This window comes from Staurois parvus, unplaced genomic scaffold (assembly GCF_062004578.1).
Source record: "Staurois parvus isolate SC_StPar_1 unplaced genomic scaffold, SC_StPar_1.0 ptg001370l, whole genome shotgun sequence".
In the NCBI taxonomy this organism is placed as follows: Eukaryota; Metazoa; Chordata; class Amphibia; order Anura; family Ranidae; genus Staurois; species Staurois parvus.
The window spans coordinates 678,568-702,001 of record NW_028319166.1 but is presented as its reverse complement, the minus strand read 5'-3'; the positions used below and the strand labels follow the sequence as shown (position 1 = coordinate 702,001).

General features: G+C 42.2%; 1 protein-coding gene across 2 annotated transcripts in view; it reads right to left on the bottom strand.

The window, feature by feature from the left end:
• Positions 1 to 23,434, bottom strand: part of CEP162 (centrosomal protein 162) — a 169,191-nt gene that overhangs the window by 130,408 nt on the left and 15,349 nt on the right. For both annotated transcript variants that reach the window (XM_089661691.1, XM_089661692.1), the window contains exons 3-4: positions 18,704 to 18,836; positions 2,130 to 2,282 (exon numbers count right to left, since the gene is read on the bottom strand). In XM_089661691.1, the coding sequence (XP_089517817.1) occupies positions 2,130 to 2,282; positions 18,704 to 18,836 (286 nt within the window). The remainder of the gene's footprint in view (positions 1 to 2,129; positions 2,283 to 18,703; positions 18,837 to 23,434) is intronic.

The following is a 23,434-nucleotide window of genomic DNA, read 5'->3' as shown; positions in this document are numbered from 1 at the left end:
CCAGATTGACATCCACCCATAAATTCATTTTGAGATTTGAATAACTCCTTTTAAAAGCCAGCCCACTGCTTGCATCATGGCTAAGGGCTCCTAGGAAGAGGAGTACTAAGGGAGGGTGATGTGATGTTTTCACTAAGCTATGTACTGCACCATACTGGCCCCTCCAATTGGCCACAATCTACCTGTATTAAACAGACTCACAGAGACTCAGTGATTAAATCACTTGGACAAAAATAAGGTATATAATAATTATGATTAAAAATAAATTGTTAATGAGTGGGGAAAAAAAGGTACCAGGGAAGGCAAAACATAAGCAGACAGAACTTCAGCTTTAAAGTGGTTCTAAAGGCGCAAGCGGTTTTTTTTTTAACCTTCGTGCATTCTATCTGAGCCCCCTCCAATCCAGTGATGTGCATGATGGCCTCAGCTGTATAGAGACTCTCCCTCTTTGCTGGCTGAGACAGCAGAGGGAGGCCTTTGCCTCTCGCTACTGTCAATCACAGCCAGTGAGCCAATGAGGAGAGTGGGGGCCGATCTGCAGCTTAATGTGTCTTATGGATGCATAGAGCATGCAGGGGAGCCCCCAGGGCAAGCAGCTTTCTCTGGGGGCACTGCTTGAGAGGGAGGAGTGCCGACAGAGGACGTGAAAAAAAAAAAAAAAAAAAGAGGCAGTTGTGTGCAGAACTACTGCCCAGAGCAGGCAAGTATGACATGTTTTGTTTAAAAAAAAAAAAAAAAAAAAAAAAAAAAGGGTGGCACTGTTGGATTTTTTTTTAATGTGCCATTAACATTACAATAACTCTTCTTAGAAGTGTAATAAAGGCTCCTGCATAATATTCTAAACAAGTAAAAAATCCAGTTATATGATGCACAAGTCTCAAAGTAAACAAAAAACTAATTTGTGTCTCACTTGTTCCCTCTCCTAGACACTGCAGCTCACAGTGGAAAGTTTCAGAACAGAGGCAGTGCTTTAAATCCAGAAAGCAGTGGGCAGGAGATTGTGTGGCTAGGTGCTGACTGTTGACATACAAGCTTCATACATGCTGAATCAGCAATGACAACTGGTAGTAATGCCCTTGTAGATTATTTTCATCACACTGTAGTGAAAGCTGGAAATCTGCTCTGAATTCAGGAGCAGTGTAGTGTCATTGCCACACCATCACAAGAAGCCACATTAGGTAGGACCTTCACTGGCAGGCTCAACAGGTACTTGCAGGCCTTTGCAAGGGAATGAAGAGAAGACTGCAACAATTTTTTTCAGTTTAGGGACCAGCTGTAATGCTTAGTGAGTGAATACTTGCAAATGTTTAAGTCCCACAGCACGTCAGCAGCGCTGTATTTTTCTGTTGCAGGGTCATGGATATTTATTTGCCCCGGGCAGTGATCTTCCGTAGTTGCTCCAAATAGCCTATGGTCTGTGTTTGCCCCTAACAGCAGAATCTCATCCTCATTGACACAAACGTTTAGAGTTCTGTATGAAGGTTGTACTAACGTATACAGCACTGCTTATTCTAACAGACTTCATTCTGCTCAAAACACTGAGCTAAAAGATTAGATATGCAATTGAATAGAACAATCATATACACTGTCAAAACAGACTAGATAATATGTGTATAAAATAACCAGATTCAAAAATCACATCTTTTTCTTTCCTTCTTCTTTGCAATAGGATTACATTACAAGCACCTGAGCACCTTAGGAAAATACTGCTAAAAAGACACTAGACTCCTGCTGCCATGTGCTGGAAGCTGATAAGAAAGCTTATGAGAAATCATGCCCTAACCTGTAAATAGGCTGTTAAAGTTTGTATATATGCCATTAGTTGACATGACAACAGCTACAAGCCCATCACCTGGAACAGTGGTATATTCGTATATAAAACATTGACCAGTTTATTAAATAAAGGGTAGGAGGCAGTGTGCGAAAACAATGAAATGTAAAGTTTTGGTCTGTTGTTCCTTTCTGCATTCAGAACTTGCTTACCATTAATAATAAATATAAATGGCGCCACAGAAAAAAATCTTAATTTAAATGGCCCAATAGCCAATTACTCTTTACTTTACTCTTACTTACCATTGCATTCAATATGAGGCAAGTTGTTGCAAGATTCAGTTTTATAACGCACTTACCATCAATTTCCAAGCTGTCTTTCTCTATGGATGTAACCAGCTGATCTTGTATAGATTGCTGCATTTCTTCAATATGATTCTCTTCTTCTACTTCTTCAATAGGCTGAGAAGTGCTTTGAGACTTTAAAAAGCTGCGGCTTGTCATCACCAGGTCTAATGAGAGAGTTATTTCTTGTGTTATTATAATTTCTATTTTCTGGCACAGTTATTTGCATTAAGTATTTTAATACAAAGCAGAAACATAGATATCAATATGCAAGGTAAACGTGTGAGAGCTCAGATTAAAAAGAGCACTTATGGCAGGAATACTGAATTAAAATTCACGAAGGTCCGGTTAGTAACATTTTCTTTCTGCAGAGGTCCAAATCTCATTTTTCTTCTATGACTCGGGGCTTTCCCATCACAGCCCCCTTACATCACAACTCCCTTTCTCATCAGAGTCGCCCAACATTAAAGTCCTGCTTATATCACAGTCCTCCTTGCAATCACAAACCCCACATCACAGCAACACCCCCTCCTGACATCACAGCCCCCTTTCAATCATAGCTCCCCCCTCTCACATCCCAGCCCCCCCTTAAACCACAGCTCTCTCATTACATCACAGCCCTCATATCACAGCTTCTCCCTTATATCACAGCCCCCCCATATCACATCTCCCTTCTCACATCAAATCTCCTCCTTACATCACAGCCCATCATATCACGGCTTCCCCCACACATCACAGCCCACCCATATCACATCTCCCCCTTACATTGCAGACCCCCCATATCACAGCTCCCCCTCACATCACTGCTACCCCCATATCACAGCTCCCTCACATCACATGCAAATCAGTGCATAATTAGTTAGACATGAATTTCTTTTACATTTTTTGTTGCTATTCTGTCTCTGTGTTACAATACACCTGCCATTCGATTTTTAGACTGAACATTTCTTTGTGAGTGGGCAAACATTCAAAATCAGCAGGGGATCAAATACTTATTTCCTTCACTGTACACATTAGTTGGTCATATACCAAAGGTATTCAGCATATTTGTATCATCATTAGTTGACACTGAAAATAATATTTAATGTAAATGTAGTTTGCTTTTAATAACCTACTTCAATTTATTTCTAGTTTCTGCTTGCATTTATTTACATGATTATGAAGGTGAAAATAATGACAGTTTAAATCCGTTAGGAATTCTTTGAATAAATTACGCATTCCAGTCAATTAATGTCAAAACACCAACAGTCTTTCATCATTAGACAGGAAAAGCTATATGTATGCTAAAAAAATGTTTCACGAAGAAGAAACTTGACACTGTACATTTTGAGTTGAGTATGAATATAGATATGGTGTATAAATGGGGAAAAAAAAAAAAACATCACACATGCACTCCTAGTCTATAGAGCGCTCCTACTCTATGAGCATGTATACAATGCACCAACACTCACAGTGCCAGTCTTACCACTTATACAAGGTAAAAAAAAAAACTGATGAAAATTCTCAAATAGGAAAACAATCTTTACTCCACACCAATAATAATGGTTCTTAATGCAAGATTTAATTATGCTGTTCGAATAAGATACATTAGGTTATTCAATAAATAGTGCAATAAGCAAGCATAAATGTGTTGTAACCTACAGCAGATTTCAGATTACTTTATATTCTTCAGAGTTGACTTCTGATTGTCCGTTGTGGGTTAATGCCTATTTTGTTGGATAATAAGCCAAATATCATTTATTAAAAGTTCACAAATTGCAGGTCGGAAGTGAATCTCACATACAAACCCTGCTTGAGCTCTGAGGAAGAAGGCATAGCCTTCGAAACGCGTCAGTTATACTGAGTGTCTACCCCCATGAAGGGATTTGCGCTGGCTTCTTATCTTTGAAGTCCCTTTGAGGACTACATGCCTGATTTTATGTGCTGTTTGGGAATACCTATCTTCTATTAATAAATTCTGTTACTGCGGTAATGCGCAAGATTGGTGCGCTTCTTGTTTTTTGTTTCACTTTGCAGTATCGATCGGGCTTCCCCAGCCCTGGTTTGGAGCTGCACAACCTTGAAATATACTGGTGGTCGCCTGTTCTGGTGTTGGTTCCATCTATTTGCCACCGGTCTGGGCCCTAGAGCGCAGGAGAAATCACATCTGGACTGCTTAGGAAAAACCTGGTGTGTACCTCTATAGTGTCAGTCAATAAAGTATTAGTGGTGTGCCAAGACAGCGTTGAATTTTCTTTAAATAAAAAAAACTGTTAACATCTTCATGGTTTCTTGTTCAGTGGCAGAGAATAATATCTGCACTAGTTTGAAACCTTGATTAGTTGTATAAAACATAATGATTTTGTATTCATTTATTGTCATAATTTCTTTAAATTATGAAATATGATAATCATTTTATAATAAATATTCTGTAGTCTTCTATTCACCCAGAAAAATGGAGCTTTTTTTTCATGTTTTTCTGTTGAAGGTATTTCTTATTTGACTTCTGTAACACTGTTTCTGCGTGAGCCCAATCTTGCATCTGCAGCAGCTCTTCTCCTCTTCTCTCCCTGTTTCCACAGGCTTGGCTGAGAGCAGAGAGAGCCATTGGCTCCCACTGCTATCAGTCGAAACCTGTGAGCAGAGAGTGGGGGGATGGGTGGGCCAATTCAAGCAGTGTGTTTGAATAGATGCACAAAGCCTGGCTCGGGATAGAACCCACATGAGTGCCCTCATAGCAAGCTGCTTGCTATGGGAGCACTCAGAAGGGAGGAGGAGGAGCTCAGAGTGGCAGCGGGGGACTTCAGAAGAGGAGGTTAAGGGCTGCTCTGTGCAAAAACATTGCACAGAGCAGGTAAGTAAACAATGGGGGTTATGTGCTAAAATTGGAGACTGCAAAATCTGGTGCAACTCTTCACAGAAACAAATCAGCTTCCAGGTTTTATTGCCAAAGCTTAATTGTACAAGCTGACGTTAGCAGCCATACACAGCTGCACCAGATTCTGAGTACACCGGTTTTAGTAAATATACCCCAATGTTTGTTATTAAAGAAACCATTATAATCACTTTAATACTAGAATGCCTACTGAGTTAAACTATCATTGGTTAAGATTAAGCCCTTGCTGAAAAGTATATAAAAATACAATTTACCCAGAACTGTCTGGAACCATCATATGCTTTAAAAATTCAAAGTTATCTTACAACTTTATTTAGACAATCAAACCAGTAGTCTGAGGTTGACACCCAGAATCACAAGTACAGTCAGGTCCATAAATATTGGGACATGGACACAATTCTAACATTTTTGGCTCTATACACCACCACAATGGATTTGAAATGAAACGAACAAGATGTGCTTTAACTGCAAACTGTCAGCTTTAATTTGAGGGTATTTACATCCAAATCAGGTGAACGGTGTAGGAATTACAACAGTTTGCATATGTGCCTCCCACTTGTTAAGAGACCAAAAGTAATGGGACAGAATAATAATCATAAATCAAACTTTCACTTTTTAATACTTGGTTGCAAATCCTTTGCAGTCAATTACAGCCTGAAGTCTGGAACGCATAGACATCACCAGACGCTGGGTTTCATCCCTGGTGATGCTCTGCCAGGCCTCTACTGCAACTGTGTTTAGTTCCTGCTTGTTCTTGGGGCATTTTCCCTTCAGGTTTGTCTTCAGCAAGTGAAATGCATGCTCAATTGGATTCAGGTCAGGTGATGGACTTGGCCATTGCATAACATTCCACTTCTTTCCCTTAAAAAACTCTTTGGTTGCTTTTGCAGTCTGCTTTGGGTCATTGTCCATCTGCACTGTGAAGCGGCGTCCAATGAGTTCTGAAGCATTTGGCTGAATATGAGCAGATAATATTGCCCGAAACACTTCAGAATTCATCCTGCTGCTTTTGTCAGCAGTCACATCATCAATAAATACAAGAGAAGCAGTTCCATAGGCAGCCATACATGCCCACGCCATGACACTACCGCTTAGGATCATGAGCAGTTCCTTTCCTTCTCCATACTCTTCTCTTCCCATCACTCTGGTACAAGTTGATCTTGGTCTCATCTGTCCATAGGATGTTGTTCCTGAACTGTGAAGGCTTTTTTACATGTCGTTTGGCAAACTCTAATCTGGCCTTCCTGTTTTTGAGGCTCACCAATGGTTTCCATCTTGTGGTGAACCCTCTGTATTCACTCTGGTGAAGTCTTCTCTTGATTGTTGACTTTGACACACATACACCTACCTCCTGGAGAGTGTTCTTGATCTGGCCAACTGTTGTGAAGGGTGTCTTCTTCACCAGGGAAAGAATTCTTCGGTCATCCACCACAGTCGTTTTCCGTGGTCTTCCGGGTCTTTTGGTGTTGCTGAGCTCACCGGTGCGTTCCTTCTTTTTAAGGATGTTCCAAACAGTTGTTTTGGCCACGTCTAATGTTTTTGCTATCTCTCTGATGGGTTTGTTTTGTTTTTTCAGCCTAATGATGGCTTGCTTCACTGATAGTGACAGCTCTTTGGATCTCATCTTGAGAGTTGACAGCGACAGATTCCAAATGCAAATAGCACACTTGAAATGAACTCTGGACCTTTTATCTGCTCATTGTAATTGGGATAATGAGGGAATAACACACACCTGGCCATGGAACAGCTGAGAAGCCAATTGTCCCATTACTTTTGGCCCCTTAACAAGTGGGAGGCACATATGCAAACTGTTGTAATTCCTACACCGTTCACCTGATTTGGATGTAAATACCCTCAAATTAAAGCTGACAGTCTGCAGTTAAAGCACATCTTGTTGGTTTCATTTCAAATCCATTGTGGTGGTGTATAGAGCCAAAAATGTTAGAATTGTGTTGATGTCCCATTATTTATGGACCTGACTGTATATGGACATATGGGACTAAGTGTCCATTCTAAGAAGTTTGTGTGCTGATGAAGCCACTAATCAGAATAAAACCTGCTAAAAAATGAAGTTGGATTCTGAAAGTCTTAATCTGGTTGGTGGCTGCAGGGAAAAGCAGACAATTCTCATCATTAAGGCCTGTAATTTTCTCCATACCAGATTTACTTTTGAATAAAATCTATTACCATCAGGGCTTTCTTGGCTATCAGATGAAGATGAACCATCCTGTGATGCTATGCAAGATTGTCTCTTAGATTTGTAATGCCGTTTGATTTTCAAGCATTTATCCAGAGTCCTGTCAAGAGATGGGCTAAAAGGTTTCTGCTCTACAACATTGTAAAACGAACATAGGATGATGGGAAATGGTTAATGTGGGGTTAAATGGGAAAAGAAAGAAAAACAGAAATATAGTGAGTATGGCAAGAAAGATGCATTTTTCAAAATGTTAGGGGGGGGGAAGGAAATATAAAAGAAAAATTTAGTACTAACCTTGAAAATTATATTCAGCTAAACATATCCTAGCCTAGCAACAGCTAAATAAAAAAGTCTATTATAACAGCTAAATTAAAAAGTCTATAGGGGAAGTATGGCAGCCACGGAAATTTCCACTGTTCAACTATCCATAAACAGTTATGGAATTTTTTGCATAAAATAAAGAATGGAACTTCAGAGCTGTACATTATTTTCAATGGCTAAATAAATCCCACCACCACCGCCCCAGTTGATAGGTGTTTCTTAAGTCTAGTTATGAGGTCTAACCTGTCCCCCTTCCCCTCATGGCAAATGTGACAATAACTAGGAAGGAGAAGGATGCATTAATATGGAAACTTGTCTCAGTTCAGAGCACTGTCCCCAGTCAAGTGGTGAGAGGAATGCAGAGAGGAAAGAGGCTGAGACCCACCCGACTTTCTCTAAATTCCTCTGCTCATGGGAAGTAGGGGGTGTTCATTTTGAACCTCATACTAGACTTAGGAAGGCATATATGCTCTTTACCTGCGGATGAAAAATCTCATCCAACAGCACTGCCCACACCTACTTAGGTATATTCTGAGAGCAAGACCCTGCTGCTCTCAGAATAAACAGATCAGTACTGCAGCTGAATGGCATGCCTGCAAAGAAAACAGAAATGGTTAACAGTAAAACCATAACAGTAAAATAGTAACTGGACAATAATAAAACTACTATTTTTGTTTTTTTAATTTTTTTTTTACTTCATTTTTTTTAACCAGATGGTAGGGTCTCTCACAATTTCCAATTTCCTGACTACCCAACATCTTTTGAGACCCTGTGCATATATGTGCCCTAGACTCTGCCGTGCTGTACCCTTTACTAAATAGTCCACTATTGTATTGTAGCGACAGAAGCAGTCCTTGAAGCAGAAACCAGGTTGCCCAGGGCACGAGGGACAAAAAAGTGGGTGTCACGCCAAATTCCGTGTCAGTTACAGACACATCTTTTTTTGGGGTGTCCTTTGGGTTGGGGTACCAGGAATGGCATTAGGAAAATACCTCTCATGCAGCCGGCTAACTGCATCTGGGTTGGGGGGTTGGGCCACAGCACCTTCTGGATACAAAAAGGGCCGTGATGATCTCTTCCTGGAATTTTAGAAGGATCAACTACGTCCAATTGCTTTGTAAAGCACAAAAGCGTTATATAGAGCCAACTGAAAAAAATAAACAGACCTTTTTTTGTACCAGCGGGAAACTAAGTACGGCTTCATCATCTGGTCATTGAAGTCTACCCCTCCCATGTTAAGGTTATGGTCATGGACACAGAGAGGCTTCTCAAACAACACCAGTTGCCATAGAAATTTGGATGGTCATGTCTGCGTGAATGGAAGACAGGACGAAAACATCCCGTTTGTCCTTCCACTTCACTGCGAGCAATTCATTTTTCAAGCAGGTTTTTTCCCCCTTTAAAAGGCGGATATTTACAAGATGTTGGGGGAATCCCCGGCAATTAGGTCACACGGTGCCACTTGCGCCAATTCCAAGATTGTATAAATGTCTAAATAGTGGCACGCTTGAATAAAAATTGTCCTTGTATAATATGGTACCACATATAGAAAAAGGGTCACACTAAGTCCCAAACTGTCTTGCCACTGTTCCCCATGTAGTCTGGCATCCTGAGGGCTTCACATGACTATCTTTTCCCTCATAAATCCGAAAATTACATGTATAGCCTGTTTCCTTCTCACAGGTCTTATACATTTTGACCCCATATCTGGCACACTTGCTGGGGAGAAATTGTTTGAATGCAAGGCGGCCACAAAAACGAATGAGGGACTTATCAACACAGATGTTTTGTTGGAGAGTATAGACATCTGCAAATTTGTGGTTAAGATGATTTACAAGGGGCTGAATTTTGTGGAGCCGGTCAAATTCAGGGTCACCCAGAGAACGACAGAGTGTATTGTCGTTGAAACACATAAATCGCATTATATTCTCATATCTGTGCCGGGCCATTGCAGCAGAGAACACGGGCATATGATGAAATTGGGTCTGTGGACCAATACAACCGCAATTATTTTTTATTTAGTAATGCCCATGTTGAGGGTTAGACCCCAAAAAAAAAAAAAAAAAAAACTTTAAATTCGGAAACCATCATAGGTTTCCATGAAAATGGTCTGGCAAGGTTTGAATCTGGGTTGGCAGCTATAAATTGTTGTGCATATAAATTGCTTTGATCTACAATCAATGCATACATACCTTCCATGAAAAACAGCTCCAAAAAAATAAAGGTTAAATTTGCTGTTTCCACCTGAATTCTGGGTTGGGCAGTGAATGGTGGAAGTACGGGTGCTGCAGAATTTGTGGGCTGCCAATCAAGATTTGCAAGCACATCTGGAAGGACACTATGAGCTCCTGAGGCCTGTGTTCAAATTCTTTGTGGCTGCGGGATACTACTTTTGCTAGCCACTGCACCAGCTTATACTGCACTTATGGGATTCGCCACGTCACCAAGTGATACTGCTGTGCTGGTATGTATAAGACCAGGATGTACTAGGCTGCTGGTGTTCGCCAGTTCACCAAAAGGTTGAGCAGCACTAGTACTGGCACTCTTCTGCATATGAGAATCAGTATGCAATTGTACCACCTCAGCAACCTGGGAATGGGTCAGGTACACCTCTACTCCATCGTCTGAGCTATCTCTCAGGGTGCCACCACTGTCTACAGGTTCAAATTATGAGCCCGATTCTGTCAGTGAGTCTTCCCCTTTGCTCTCATCTGACATGGTCAGAATCCTGTATCTTTCGTTGGACATTTTGGCCACTAAATTTATAGGTACCTAGTGCGATTCACAGGAAAAAAAGAGCACCTGGCTGTCAGGGATTGCTTGAACCGCTACAAAAAAAAAAAACATTACCTGCTAGTTTTAGCAGAGATCAGGCCTAATTTTGCAAACAATGCAGTTTTGTGCACAATGTATCAAGTGACAGTGATATACTGACACTGCACTTGCTGGGGGAGAAGGGGGGAGTAAGCGTTGGGGCTAAATGCAGGTGCTGACAGGTGTGGGGCTGATCTTGCTAACGCTGCGTTTTTGGGGACACTATACTATTGTGGATGCTGGTATAGTTCTGGTCTGATCAAAGATACTGATCCGTTCAGATACTATACTAGCAATGGAGGTTTATTGTGAATGTGAGCGTGTTTCTAGCAATCAAAGGGTTAAATGTGATGACTGATGTAGTGCCGGGCAATCTGACGCTATCTGGGAGGGATGCTAATGCCATCTGAAGTCACTGGTGACCACTATTACAGTGATCAGTAAAAAAAAAAAAAAACAAATCTGTACACTGTACTAATAACAGTGGTGACAGGGCAGTGAAGGGGTTAACTGGGGGCGATCAGGGGGTTAAATGTGACCTATCAGTGATTTTACTGTAAAAGTGTGCCGTTTTTGACTCGCATGGATCTGCTTTCTTCTATCTCTGGAATGGAATGTGCCCAGGGAGAGAAGATTGGATCATTTGCTGTACACCTGTGTAAATGTAAATACAGGTACAGGAAGATCTCTGATAGGGCAGGGATCAATCAGCAGATCCAGGCCAAACATCACTGGCCTGAATTTGCTGATTGATCGGTCGGGCACCGAATGACGGCACAGCCAGGTCGGCGGGTGCGCGTGCCCCCGGACCCGTATATACACACACACACACGTGATTTTGCACAGAAAGCCCGCCCTGTAGCAGTAATTCTGCTTTAGGGTTTAGCTAAACTGGTTAACTAAAAAATTTTAAGAACCCCAGTACCCCCCGTGCTTGTGTGATCACACCACAAGTGAGGTATCGCCGCAAACGTTATAGCAATATTTCTAGCATCAGACTTCCTGTGCAACTCTGAACTGGTAACCCGTATATGCTTTTAAATCATCACCTATGGAGATTTTAAGTAACGTAGTTTGGAGCCATTCCACAACCGTGCACAATTTTAAAAAGTGACATGTTATCTATTTACACAGCATAACATCGTCTTTTATATTTTACCAAACAATTGGGTATTTTATAGTGTTTTTTGCATTAGAATTCATTAGAGTATGTTTTCCCAAAAAAAACTGCATTTGTGACATAAAAAATTTTATTCTCTAGGGCCTCTGCAAAAAATGAATATAATTTTTTTGGGTTCCAAGTAAATACTAGCAAAAAAAATGCTGATTTTTACATGTAAACAGAAAGTGTCAGAATAGGTCTGGTCTTCATGTAGTTAACATGTTATTTATGTGACTTTGAAAGGCGGCTTAGGGAAAACAGAAAGCATTTACAATTACAGCGTATCTAAACTTCATTCAAAATGCATACATCCTAAGGCAGAAAGTGAACTACTGGCAGCAGAAGCAGGTGAAATAAAAGGGAGAAAAAAGCCTTAAAAAAAAAAAAAAAAAAAAAAAAAAATATCACATCTAATGCAGTCACCACATCTTTTGATCGATATGCTGCAAAATATTACATTCTTGTTTAGGGGTTTAATACAGCTTTAATTTTTGCTGAATGCATGAACATTTCCCACGTTTAGAAGCATGTCAATTAGTTGATATAAAATGTGAAGTTCAGTCTTCAGGAATTAATGCAGCATTACTTAAGCTAACAGCCAGCAGTATATTTTTACACGGCTGTTAGATGAGAAAAAGGGGAAGAATAAAAACCTTAAAAAAAAAAAAAAAAAAGCCTAAGTCAGTGTGTGTTTTTTCTAAATAACTGCTTAGACTATTAAATGGGCTTTTATGTGTATATAAAAGCTAACTGACCCAAGTTTAAATCTATGGCCTACATTATTATAAGGCATTTCAAAGCTTTCCCTTTACTTGTAACCTGCCAGAGACACTTGGAAATTACCAATAATTTCTCTGATTGCAAGAAATAATGGACCAATCACTGGAGAAATCATATGGTAGCCAGAGCATCTAAGGAGGAATAACATAATTAGAAGGTTTTAAAAATACCATAAAACAGCAAAGGTGAGAAAATGGGAAGAGCAAAGAATCTCTCTAATAGATGTAACCCAATAATATGCATATATAAGATCTGCATGAAAGTTCTTATTACACATTAGTAAAAGAATAAAAACATCAACTTCAACCAAAATAAAGTGGAACTTCACCTCTCAGTCACACTGACTATTTGTATCCTTATGCTTCTAACATTAGTAAATAGATAGGAAAGTATGTCATACTCACTGTTTTTAAACATTTTTTTACATTTCTTTCGTTGCTTCCTGGTTTTCATGCCTAGGCAAAAGACGTCATACATCCCAGGAGTCTTCAAAGGGGAGGGGTTCTCTCAACTAAGCACATCCTCCTGCCTGCATGCCTGAGCTAAAGGCAGATAGATTCCAGGAAGTAAATGCTACATGAATCTTCTGCCCTTACTCAAGATGGCAACAGCTAGAAATGCTAGGGGGCAGGGGCGGACTGACAACTCATGGGGCCCCCGGGCAATAGGGGATCATGGGGCCCCCGGGCAATAGGGGATCATGGGGCCCCTGTGTCCTTGCCCAAACTCAAAAAAACCTGTGAAAAAGGTACCAGGGGCATCTTACTGACCCCGGGCCCTCGGGCAGTGCCCGAGTTTCCAAATGGTCAATGTTTTTCAAAGTGTTTTCTCAGCAAAATAAAGCATGGAGGAGGTTGCTGTGAAGATTTAAAATTAATTAAAAGAGCATTTTTGGTTTGTGGTGCTCAGATGCTGTGATGTTCCACTTTAATGTTTGAGTTTGGGGTGATTGCTAAAGTAACTTTCTAGTTAAAAAAATCCCCAGAATAAAAAGACAACCCCCAAGAAAATAGATTTCTGGAGCGTGGAGAGTTGCATCATATGTTGGCTTCTTAGATAGTTCGCTATGCTGCATTTGTAATATATACCCGAAAACAGTTCAGCATCTACCAAAAGCAGTCCACACATTTTGGTGGAAATATCCTTCAAATTAATTTTCTGTATGAGAACAGAGACAGGCAATTGTATGCACTTAATGTACTGCATAAATGAATGATCAATGTCAATCTATGCCTTTATTTACAACATAGCTTCATAAAAAATTGCTATTTTTGGAGTACAATATTAAGTTATTTTAGTGCCAAGAGTTGGTACATTTAGGGAAAAGTTAAGTGTTAGGGTGTTAATTAAGAGCGAAGAAATCCCTAGCTTATTTATAGGGAACTACTTTGTTAACCAATCTATATCCAAAAAAATACAGCACCAGAAAAAAATAAATCACATCTATGCTAAATCCAAGGGGTATGCAACACATTTTGTTTCTTAAAGTGTTACTAAACCCAGGACCCTGCATTCACTATATCATGCTGATCACATGCACTCTCCCAAGAAAAAAAAAAAAAAACCCTCTCTAGCAATACACACAAAACTGAGCATGTGCAGAGGGACTCCACATGATATGTGTTATCAGGAGATAAGAGGGGGACACTGTAAGATGGGGAGAATCCGTGAAGTCATGGTCAAACAGCATTTTTAAACAATGCAGAGGATTAACCCCTTAGGTTCCACAGGGAGAATAACAAGCATGCTTTACTGCATATACAGACTGATTTTACTGCTGTGGGTTTAGTAACACTTTAAAGCTTAATTGGTTTGCCACTTACAATATGCTTTTATCGAATGGTCCTGCCTTCCTCCATGGACCAAGCTCAAAACATATAGTCTAAGGCAGTCTGTCAATGAGATCAGTACACTTAAGCTGGAAATTCGGCTGGCTCAGCAGGGACTGGCCAAATTTCGATCTGATTGTGGCCCTTCCTGTCCAACAAAAGTCAATGAGTAGATCGACTTCTGTCAAATTGGACTGCTGCAAAACTTTCATTCAGTTAGCTGCAACGCTAATCAATCTCATAACGAGAAAAAAACTATGCATGTATACCCAGTTTTACATCGTCAACCATAGCCGATTGTTAATATCATTCAAGTAGTTAAGGTGTCCATTTACAAATCTATCTACAAAAGCAGTGAATGCAACCTTCAAACATTTTCTAGTGGGGAATGTTCCATGGTCCATGTGTTTAAAGTGGCAATGACTGATTTCACACCACAGAATGCATGGTGAAAGCCACAGTCAAAAAATATATACTGCAGCTTATCTGGCCAGTAACACACTCTCTTTCTTAGCTCTGGATGGTGGAGCAACAAAGACACCTTCGGACTACACCATTGTCAGTCTTGGGAGAGGGTAGTAGATGAACAGGTAGACTTCACTAACAAATTGAAGCTGAACTCCGAGCTAAATGCTGAACATTGTAAGCACCCCTCCTTTCAGTGTTAAATGGTTTGTCTCAACCCTCTAAATGCTACTTTTGCTGAACAAGTTGGTCAGATAAAGTGTTACTAAACCCAGGACCCTGCATTCAATATATCTGGTCTCCCACAGTATACAGAACATGGAAATGCAATTATTTTAGCAAATATAAACTGCTAAATACCTTTTCTCATCAGTAGTATATAGCAGTCTTGTAACTTCTATCAGTGTCTGGCCAGGCATTGGTGAAAGCTTATTTTCATTCTCCTCTGACCGTCCTATGAAGCTGCATGACCCCTGACCCTCTGTCTGGACCGTGCTGATCGCATGCAACCCCCCGGCAAAACCCCCACCCCCGGCAAAAAAAGAAAAAAAAAAAACTCTAGCAATACACACCAAACTGAGCATGTGCAGAGTGTCTACTAGGGCTTTGTATTATCAGCAGATGGATTGGGGACCGTGGAAGAAGGGGAGATCAGAGAAGACCGGATCAAACAGTCTTTTTACATAATGCGGAGGATTAACCCCTAAAGTTCCACTGTGAGTATAACAAGCATGCTTTACTGCATATACAGACTGAGGTTACTGGTGTGGGCTTAGTAATACTAAGGTGGTGGGGTTGGTATGCTCCTGTCACCACAGAGCACCTTCCAAATCTTCCCAAACCCTCCCTCTCTATCCTTCTCCTACTCTGAGGCCCACTGCATCCGACTATTCTCTCCAATCCCCCTGAGGATCGCAGTAATCTATCATCCCCCTGGACCCGTATCCCGCTTCCTCGACGACTTCTCCGCCTGGTTACCCTTCTTTCGCTCCTCCGAGCTGCCCACCATCATCCTTGGAGACTTCAACATCCCTACCAACATCAATAGCCCAGCCACATCCCAACTCCTCCACCTAACCTCCTCCAGTGCACTCGCACAGTGCATACAGTCCTTCACCTACTCCAACGGGAACACCCTGGACCTTGTTTTCTCTCATCTCTGCACCCCCCACAACCTCACAAACACCCCTTTCCCCCTCTCTGACCACAACCTCATCATCTTCTCCATATCCTCGTCATCTTACACCTACCCCCCCAAACGTCAAACCATCACCAGCGAAACCTCCGCAACCTGAACCCTGCCCCCTTCCACTCTGCAGCTGACCAACTTTACAACAGTATCCTTCCCCTGTCCTGCCCTGACCTGGCCACTACTGCTTATAACAACTCGCTGTCAGCCGCTCTTGACTCTCTAGCACCCCTAACCACACAAAACATTAGACCCTGACCGCTTCAACCCTGGCAGAATGACCATATCAAAAACCTCAAGCGATGCAGTCGCGCACTAGAGCGGCTATGGTGCAAAACCAGATCCCAGCAAGCGTTCACCCGATATAAATCTGCCTTCCTCACCTACACTTCCTACCTCCATGCTGCCAAGCAAGCCTAGTTTGTATCCCTCATCAATACCCTCTCCTCCAGCCCTCGCCGGCTCTTTTCCACCTTCAACTCCTTGCTCTCTCCGCCTCCACCTCCACCCAGTACCCACTCACCGCCCACGAGATTGCTAACCACTTCCAAAGCAAGATCGACGCAATTCGCAGGGACATCACCACTGCTCAGACTTCCACCTCACCTAGCATCCCTCACACGAAAACCCCCTTTACACTTCTCTCCCTCGACCTCGCCACTGTCCAGACCTCCACCCCGCCCAACATTCCTCACGCCAAAACCCCCTCAACACTCCACTCCTTCTACCCCGTTACCACTGAAGAGGTCACTAAGGTCTTCTCTGAAGCTCACCTTACCACCTGCCCCCTTGACCCTGTCCCCACACAACTCCTACGATCACCCTCCTCCTCCATCCTACGCTCACTCACTCACATCTTTAATCTCTCCCTCTCTACTGGCACATTCCCTCCCCTCTGAAGCACGCGCACATCACTCCCATACTTAAAAACACCCTCCCTGGATCCCACCGACCCAAACAACCTTCGACCCATCTCCCTGCTGCCATTTTCATCCAAACTCCTTGAGCGCTTAGCCTATAATCGCCTAAGCTCCCACCTCACCGACAACAACCTCCCTGATCCCCTACAATCTGGCTTCCATCCCCTACACTCCCCCGAAACCGCCCTACTCAAACCCACCAACGACCTGCTAACCGCCAAAGCCAATGGCCACTACTCAGTGCTACTACTCCTTGACCTCTCTGTGGCTTTCGACATGGTCGACCACCCCCTCCTCCTCAAAAGAATATACTCTTTCGGCCTCAGAGACTCCGCTCTCTCCTGGCTCTCTTCCTATCTATCACAACGCTCCTTCAGCGTTACCTATAATGCTGTCACCTCCTCCTCACTCCCCCTCTCTGTTGGGGTCCCCCAAGGTTCTGTCATTGGGCCCTTTCTCTTCTCCATCTACACCTCCTCCCTTGGTCAACTGTCCCACGGCTTCAACTACCATCTCTATGCCGATGACACTCAAGTCTATCTCTCTACCCTTCGCCTCAGCCCTTCAGTCTCCGCCCGAATCACTAGTCTTCTGAACGACATTTCAGACTGGATGTCACTCCACTTCCTCAAATTAAACCTTGCCAAAACCGAGCTCCTAGTTTTCCCCCCAGCCCGCTCGCCCCTCCCCGACCTCTCCATCACGAACAACGCCACCATCAGCCCCACCCCGCAAGCCAGAGTACTAGGTGTCATTCTAGACTCCAATCTGTCTTTCCAGCCCCAGATCCTATCGCTGACAAATTCATGCAGACTCCACCTCCGCAACATCTCCAAAATACGCATGTTCCTAACTCCAGAAACTACAAAGCAACCCGTTCACTCCCTTATTATATCACGACTTGACTACTGTAACTCCCTCCTTGCCGGCCTACCCCAACACAGGCTAGTTCCGCTTCAGTCTATCCTGAATTCTGCGGCCAGACTCATCCACCTTACCAACCGCTCCGTATCCGCCACACCCCTCTGCCAATCCCTCCACTGGCTCCCCATTGCCCAACGCATAAAATTCAAAATACTAACATTGACGTACAAAGCTGTTCATAACACTGCCCCAAACTACATCACCAACTTGATATCTACCACCCAAAACGCACTCTCCACTCCTCACAAGACCTCCTACTTTCCAGCTCCCTGGTCTCCTCCTCCCATGCCCGTCTCCAGGACTTCTCCAGGGCTTCCCCCATCCTCTGAAACTTACTACCCCAATCCATCGGACTGTCACCTACCCTCCTCACCTTTAGGCACACCCTGAAAACCCATCTCTTCAGAGAAGCCTACCCCGCCCTCACCTAACTGCTGATCTCCTCCGCTCTCCCCACCACTCCATCCCCCACAGCTATTTCCTCCTGTACCACCCTCCCCTCCCTCCTAGATTGTAAGCTCCAAGGAGTAGGGCCCTCGAACCCCTCGTGTATTTTATTGTATTGTTACTGTACTGTCTCATGTATTGTCTCCCATTGTAATGTACAGCGCTGAGCAAACTGTTGGCACTATACAAATGCTGTGTAATAATAATAGTAATACTAAATGAAATTAAAAAATAACAGATTTACTGGCCAGAGCAAAATAATGGAAACAATCCTAATAAAAAAGCCACCACATCTAAGAACTGTTAATTTGTAATATACCAATTTTTTTTTTTATTTGGGTGGGGAGGGGTTAACAACACTGTAAGTGTAGGGGACTCGAGTAGTAGTGTGTGCCTTTTATACACATTTGGTAGGGAAAGCAACAAAACATTGCCATTCATTAAAAATTTAGAAGCTGATATTTGATTAGGTCTTATTTGCGAACCATCCAAACTGAGCATTGCAAATCAGTTTGCTGAGAAAGTGAATCAAATAAAATAACAGCTTATACAATGGTTCTGCGCACATTTTTAAAAACAAAACATATGGGGAAAAAAGAAAAAAAAAAAACCACATACACACACACACACACACACACACACACAGACAATTCCAATTACAATACCTCCATCAGAATCATCATCAACAGCCCACCATGGAGGTGTATCTTTTTTCTTGGTTCTTTTAATGATGGGTTTTCCAAGATTTTCAAGTACCACCGACTTTTTGTTACTGTCAAACGAATCATCTGAAAGAGACTAAAAGGAAATTGCATGGTTTAAAGAACTAGTCTGTTAGTTTTTAGCAGTAGCAACCCAACTAAGTACAATTAAGTACGGGGATTTCAATGCTAAAGCAAATATGAAATTTCAGTAAAATGATTTGTAAACCTTAGTGTCAGCTGTCTAGCTGTCCATCTTTTTGGGAATTTTAAGTAAAGTGGGGAACGGCTACAACCCCTGTCAGGTAGGAAGATGTTCGCTCTACTTGTCCTGGTGGCCATAATCATTGGGACAGAAAGTGATAGGAAATACTACATTTTAAAGTTGTCATCAGAACAGAGGGTGAAGAGAAATCTTTCAACAATGACAACTGTCTACCAGGGTTTTCCCCTAGCATCGGATGAGGGGGGAGATTGACTCCCATACATACATGGTAAAATGTATGTATGGGAGCACCGCCGTGTTAGAATACAGGGCCGGCCACTCGACTCTACTGAGAAGAACCTCCTCCTCAGTCCTACCTGTTCCTCGGTCCAGAAGTGTCCTGCTTTCACCAACAGTCTTCTCTCCCCCGCGCCAGCATCTTCAGTGTGGGCACCTGGCTGTGACAGCTTGCGGATTCACAGCCGGGTGCCCACTGCACATGCACGAGACGCGCAGCGCTTTGTGAATGGCCACCTGTAGTCTTCTGGGACCTATCATGTGTCCCACAAGACTATGGTGGGAGGACAACTCCACGGAAGTGGGAGCAGGTACCTGTACAATTCGGATACCCGCCCTCCCGTGCTCCCCAAAGGTCCGCAGTCTCTGGTCCTCTCCTGTACTATGTCCACAGTCTCTGGTCCTCTCCTGTACTATGTCCGCAGTCTCTGGTCATCACCTGTACTATGTCCGCAGTCTCTGGTCATCACCTGTACTATGTCCGCAGTCTCTGGTCATCACCTGTACTATGTCCGCAGTCTCTGGTCATCACCTGTACTATGTCTGCAGTCCATTGTTTCAGAATATTTTTTTTCTTGTTTTCCTCCTCTAAAATCTACATGGCACATGGCAATTCAACATGGCACTTCATGACAAAGAACTCTGACAATCTGAAAAAAAGAAATGTTGTTCTACATAAAGATGGCTTAGGCTATAAGAAGATTGCCAAGACCCTGAAACTGAGCTGCAGCATGGTGGCCATACAGTGGTTTAACAGGACAGGTTCCACTCAGAACAGGCCTTCCCATGGTCGACCAAAGAAGTTGAGTGCACAGCTCAGCATCATATCCAGAGGTTGTCTTTGGGAAATAGACATATAAGAGCTGCCAGCATTTCTGCAGAGGTTGAAAGGGTGGGGGGGCCAGCCTGTCAGTGCTCAGACCATACTCCGCAGACTGTAGCAAATTGGTCTGCATGGCTGTCGTCCCAGAAGGAAGCCTCTAAAGATGCACAAGAAAGCCTATAAACAGTTTGCTGAAGACAAGCAGACTAAGGACATGGATTACTGGAACCATATCCTGTGGTCTGATGAGTCCAAGATAAACTTATTTGGTTTAGATGGTGTCAAGCGTGTGTGGCGGCAACCAGGTGAGGAGTACAAAGACAAGTGTGTCTTGCCTACAGTCAAGCATGGTAGTGGGAGTGTCGTGGTCTGGGGCTGCATGAATGCTGTCGGCACTGGGGAGCTACAGTTCATTGAGGGAACCATGAATGTCAACATGCACTGTGACATACTGAAGCAGAATGATCCCCTCCCTTCAGAGACTGGGCCGCGGGGCAGTATTCCAACATGATAATGACCCCAAACACACCTCCAAGATGACCACTGCCTTGCTAGAGAAGCAAGACAGTGGTCGTAAAGGTGATGGACTGGCCAAGCATGTCTCCAGACCTATTGTGCATCTGTGGGACATCCTCAAACGGAAGATGGAGGAGCGCAAGGTCTCTAACATCCACCAGCTCCGTGATGTCATCATGGAGGAGTGGAAGAGGACTCCAGTGGCAACCTGTGAAGCTCTGGTGAACTGGAACTGAGGGAGCTGAGAAAGGCACTCGTCAAGTGTGCCCAACTATTCCCACCTCTTCCATCCAGTACCTCCATATGTAGAAGCCGTTACTACAGCTTCTATGAATGAAACATGATCTATGAAGGATGGGGCCGACCCTTCACTCACCTGTTCATCCGCCATTCATAGATCACATAGTTATTATAATAATAATACTACGGGATTTATATAGCACCAACAGTTTGTGCAACACTTTACAACATGAGGGCACACAGTACAGTTGCAATACAATTGAATACAGGAGGAATCAGAGGGCCCTGCTCGTTATAGTTTACAATCTAGTTGCAAGATTATCTTTACTGGGATTATGTGGTCCTTGCTTAGTGACATATTTACATAGGTTTTTGAAGCATCATGTTGTGTTTTTTGTGTTTGCAAGCTTATGTTTTTTGTTTTTTTAGGGGGAGGATAGGAGAAAGAGCAGAAGAAAACAGTTCAGGCACAAAAATGTGCAGAAATACTACTAAAGCTGCTGGTGTTGATAATTTTTACGCATAGGGAAATGTGCAGAAACACGCAACAAAATGCTCAGGTGAATACATCATTATGGCCATCTCTATATATAGAGGTGTAAAAAACGATAGGTGCCATTTTGCCACCATGTGTAGCTAAGCAGAACTTCCAGCCACTATGTGACCCATTTTAATTCTTTATATTCCTGACGAAGCTCTGTTTTCTGGAGCGACACATGTAGTTTCTTTTTTTCCTCTTTCTTTGGAATCACTTTTTGAATGCACATGGTATTCACTCCTCTCCCCCCCCCCCTTTTTTTTTTTTGGAGAGGTCTGTACTGCGTTTTACAGTGCATCTTTTGCATTCCTCAAGACAATGACATATTTTTTTCTGGATATGGTGATGTATGGGGCTTGTCCATGAGAGGCTGACATTTAAGCCTGAGAATGAGTGTATCCGTATTACATATCTGTAGCAAGATAGATTATACTATCTAATTGGATTTGTCCATGGAGTAACTCCATTTCCTTAACAGAGATTATATATTCAAGCTGATAGGGGTATGATCAAACTACAGTGTCTCTTTTTATGCTGTCACTTCATCGAAAACAGTATGGTATTTGATTTGGTCTGGTATTACCATTTGGATGTAAGGTAAATAATTGCAGTGGTATCCAGTCATATTGCTGTGCGCAGTACATTCCACTCCAATAGGCATTAATTACAGCTGAGCAAACCCCTTTTTTTTTAATATATATTTGAATAAAAGGTTATATATTTTAGATTCATCAATTGGCGAGATGGTGCATAGGGAAATGCACCCTCGTACAGTACACTGTAGATTTGTTATTTGCCGTAGATGATGATTTACAATTAGGGCTTAGTTTAATAGTTAGGTTATGTTATTACATTATATTTCACCCAAACACACACTTTAGTGGCACAGATATACAGGGCTCAATTCACTAAGCAAAATTTAGATAATTTTATTCATTTGATACAAATATAGCATGCAATATTGAAAATCTCAGTGAACTGACTTTTAGATCAGTTTATTTGGTATTTATCGAAAAAATAAGAAACACGTGGTAAATACTGTATACACGGATCTAAAAGTCAATTTACAATAAATAAATATGAATACATTTGTTAAATAAGTTGTGGCCTACCCACACCTACAGTAGTAGTAGTTAAAAAGCAGAGAGAGAGAAAGAAAGAAAGAGAGAGATAAATGAATGGGAAGAGCAAGATAGCATGCCAGAGACAGAGAAAGAGCCATAAAATACATAAAAAGGCACGAAAAGGGAAAAAAAAAAAAATGAAACTCATGTTGTCATTGCCTGCATACACCACATACAGTAAACAGAATACAATTTTTTGTTGTAAAATTATTAGAAAACATGCTTTATCAAGCTTGCTTATTATATTTTCTATCATGCAGTTCACCCAGTTGTGTCCATCCGTCTCTCACAATCATATCTACCCCGCCCTCACCTAACTGCTGATCTCCTCCGCTCTTCCCACCACTCCATCCCCCACAGCTATTTCCTCCTGTACCACTCTCCCCTCCCTCCTAGATTGTAAGCTCCAAGGAGCAGGACCCTCGAACCCCTCGTGTATTGTATTGCTACTGTACTGTCTCCCATTATAATGTACAGCGCTGAGCAAACTGTTGGTGCTATATAAACACTGTATAATAATAATAAATAATATCTCTGTCAATGTCTAAAGTCTGATAGCTAGTGTTCTGGTAAACCGTTACTATGTAGTTAAAGAATAAGTTCACCAAAAAAAAAAAGTGCATTTATTATATTTTTTCCTGCAGGGATCTACAAAGGATTGCACCCATGATCAGTAGATTAATGGGTGTAATGTCAGACACCTGCAGACAAGCTCTTTAGCTTTCAGCCTGTAACCTCTGTACAGCATGTTTGTTTGAAAGCTGCAGGGCTTGTGAATGAACCACTAGAGTGCTCACCAGTGGCCTTACAGTTCATTCAGAACTACAAGCCATCAACTCTGGTAGCAGATGGAAATTATAATTCTCTCATTTACAGATTAGTATAAATGAATGATGTGTGGACGGAGCCCTGCACAGCCATGCGGTTTTTGAAAAGTGACAGCAGGTTTTGG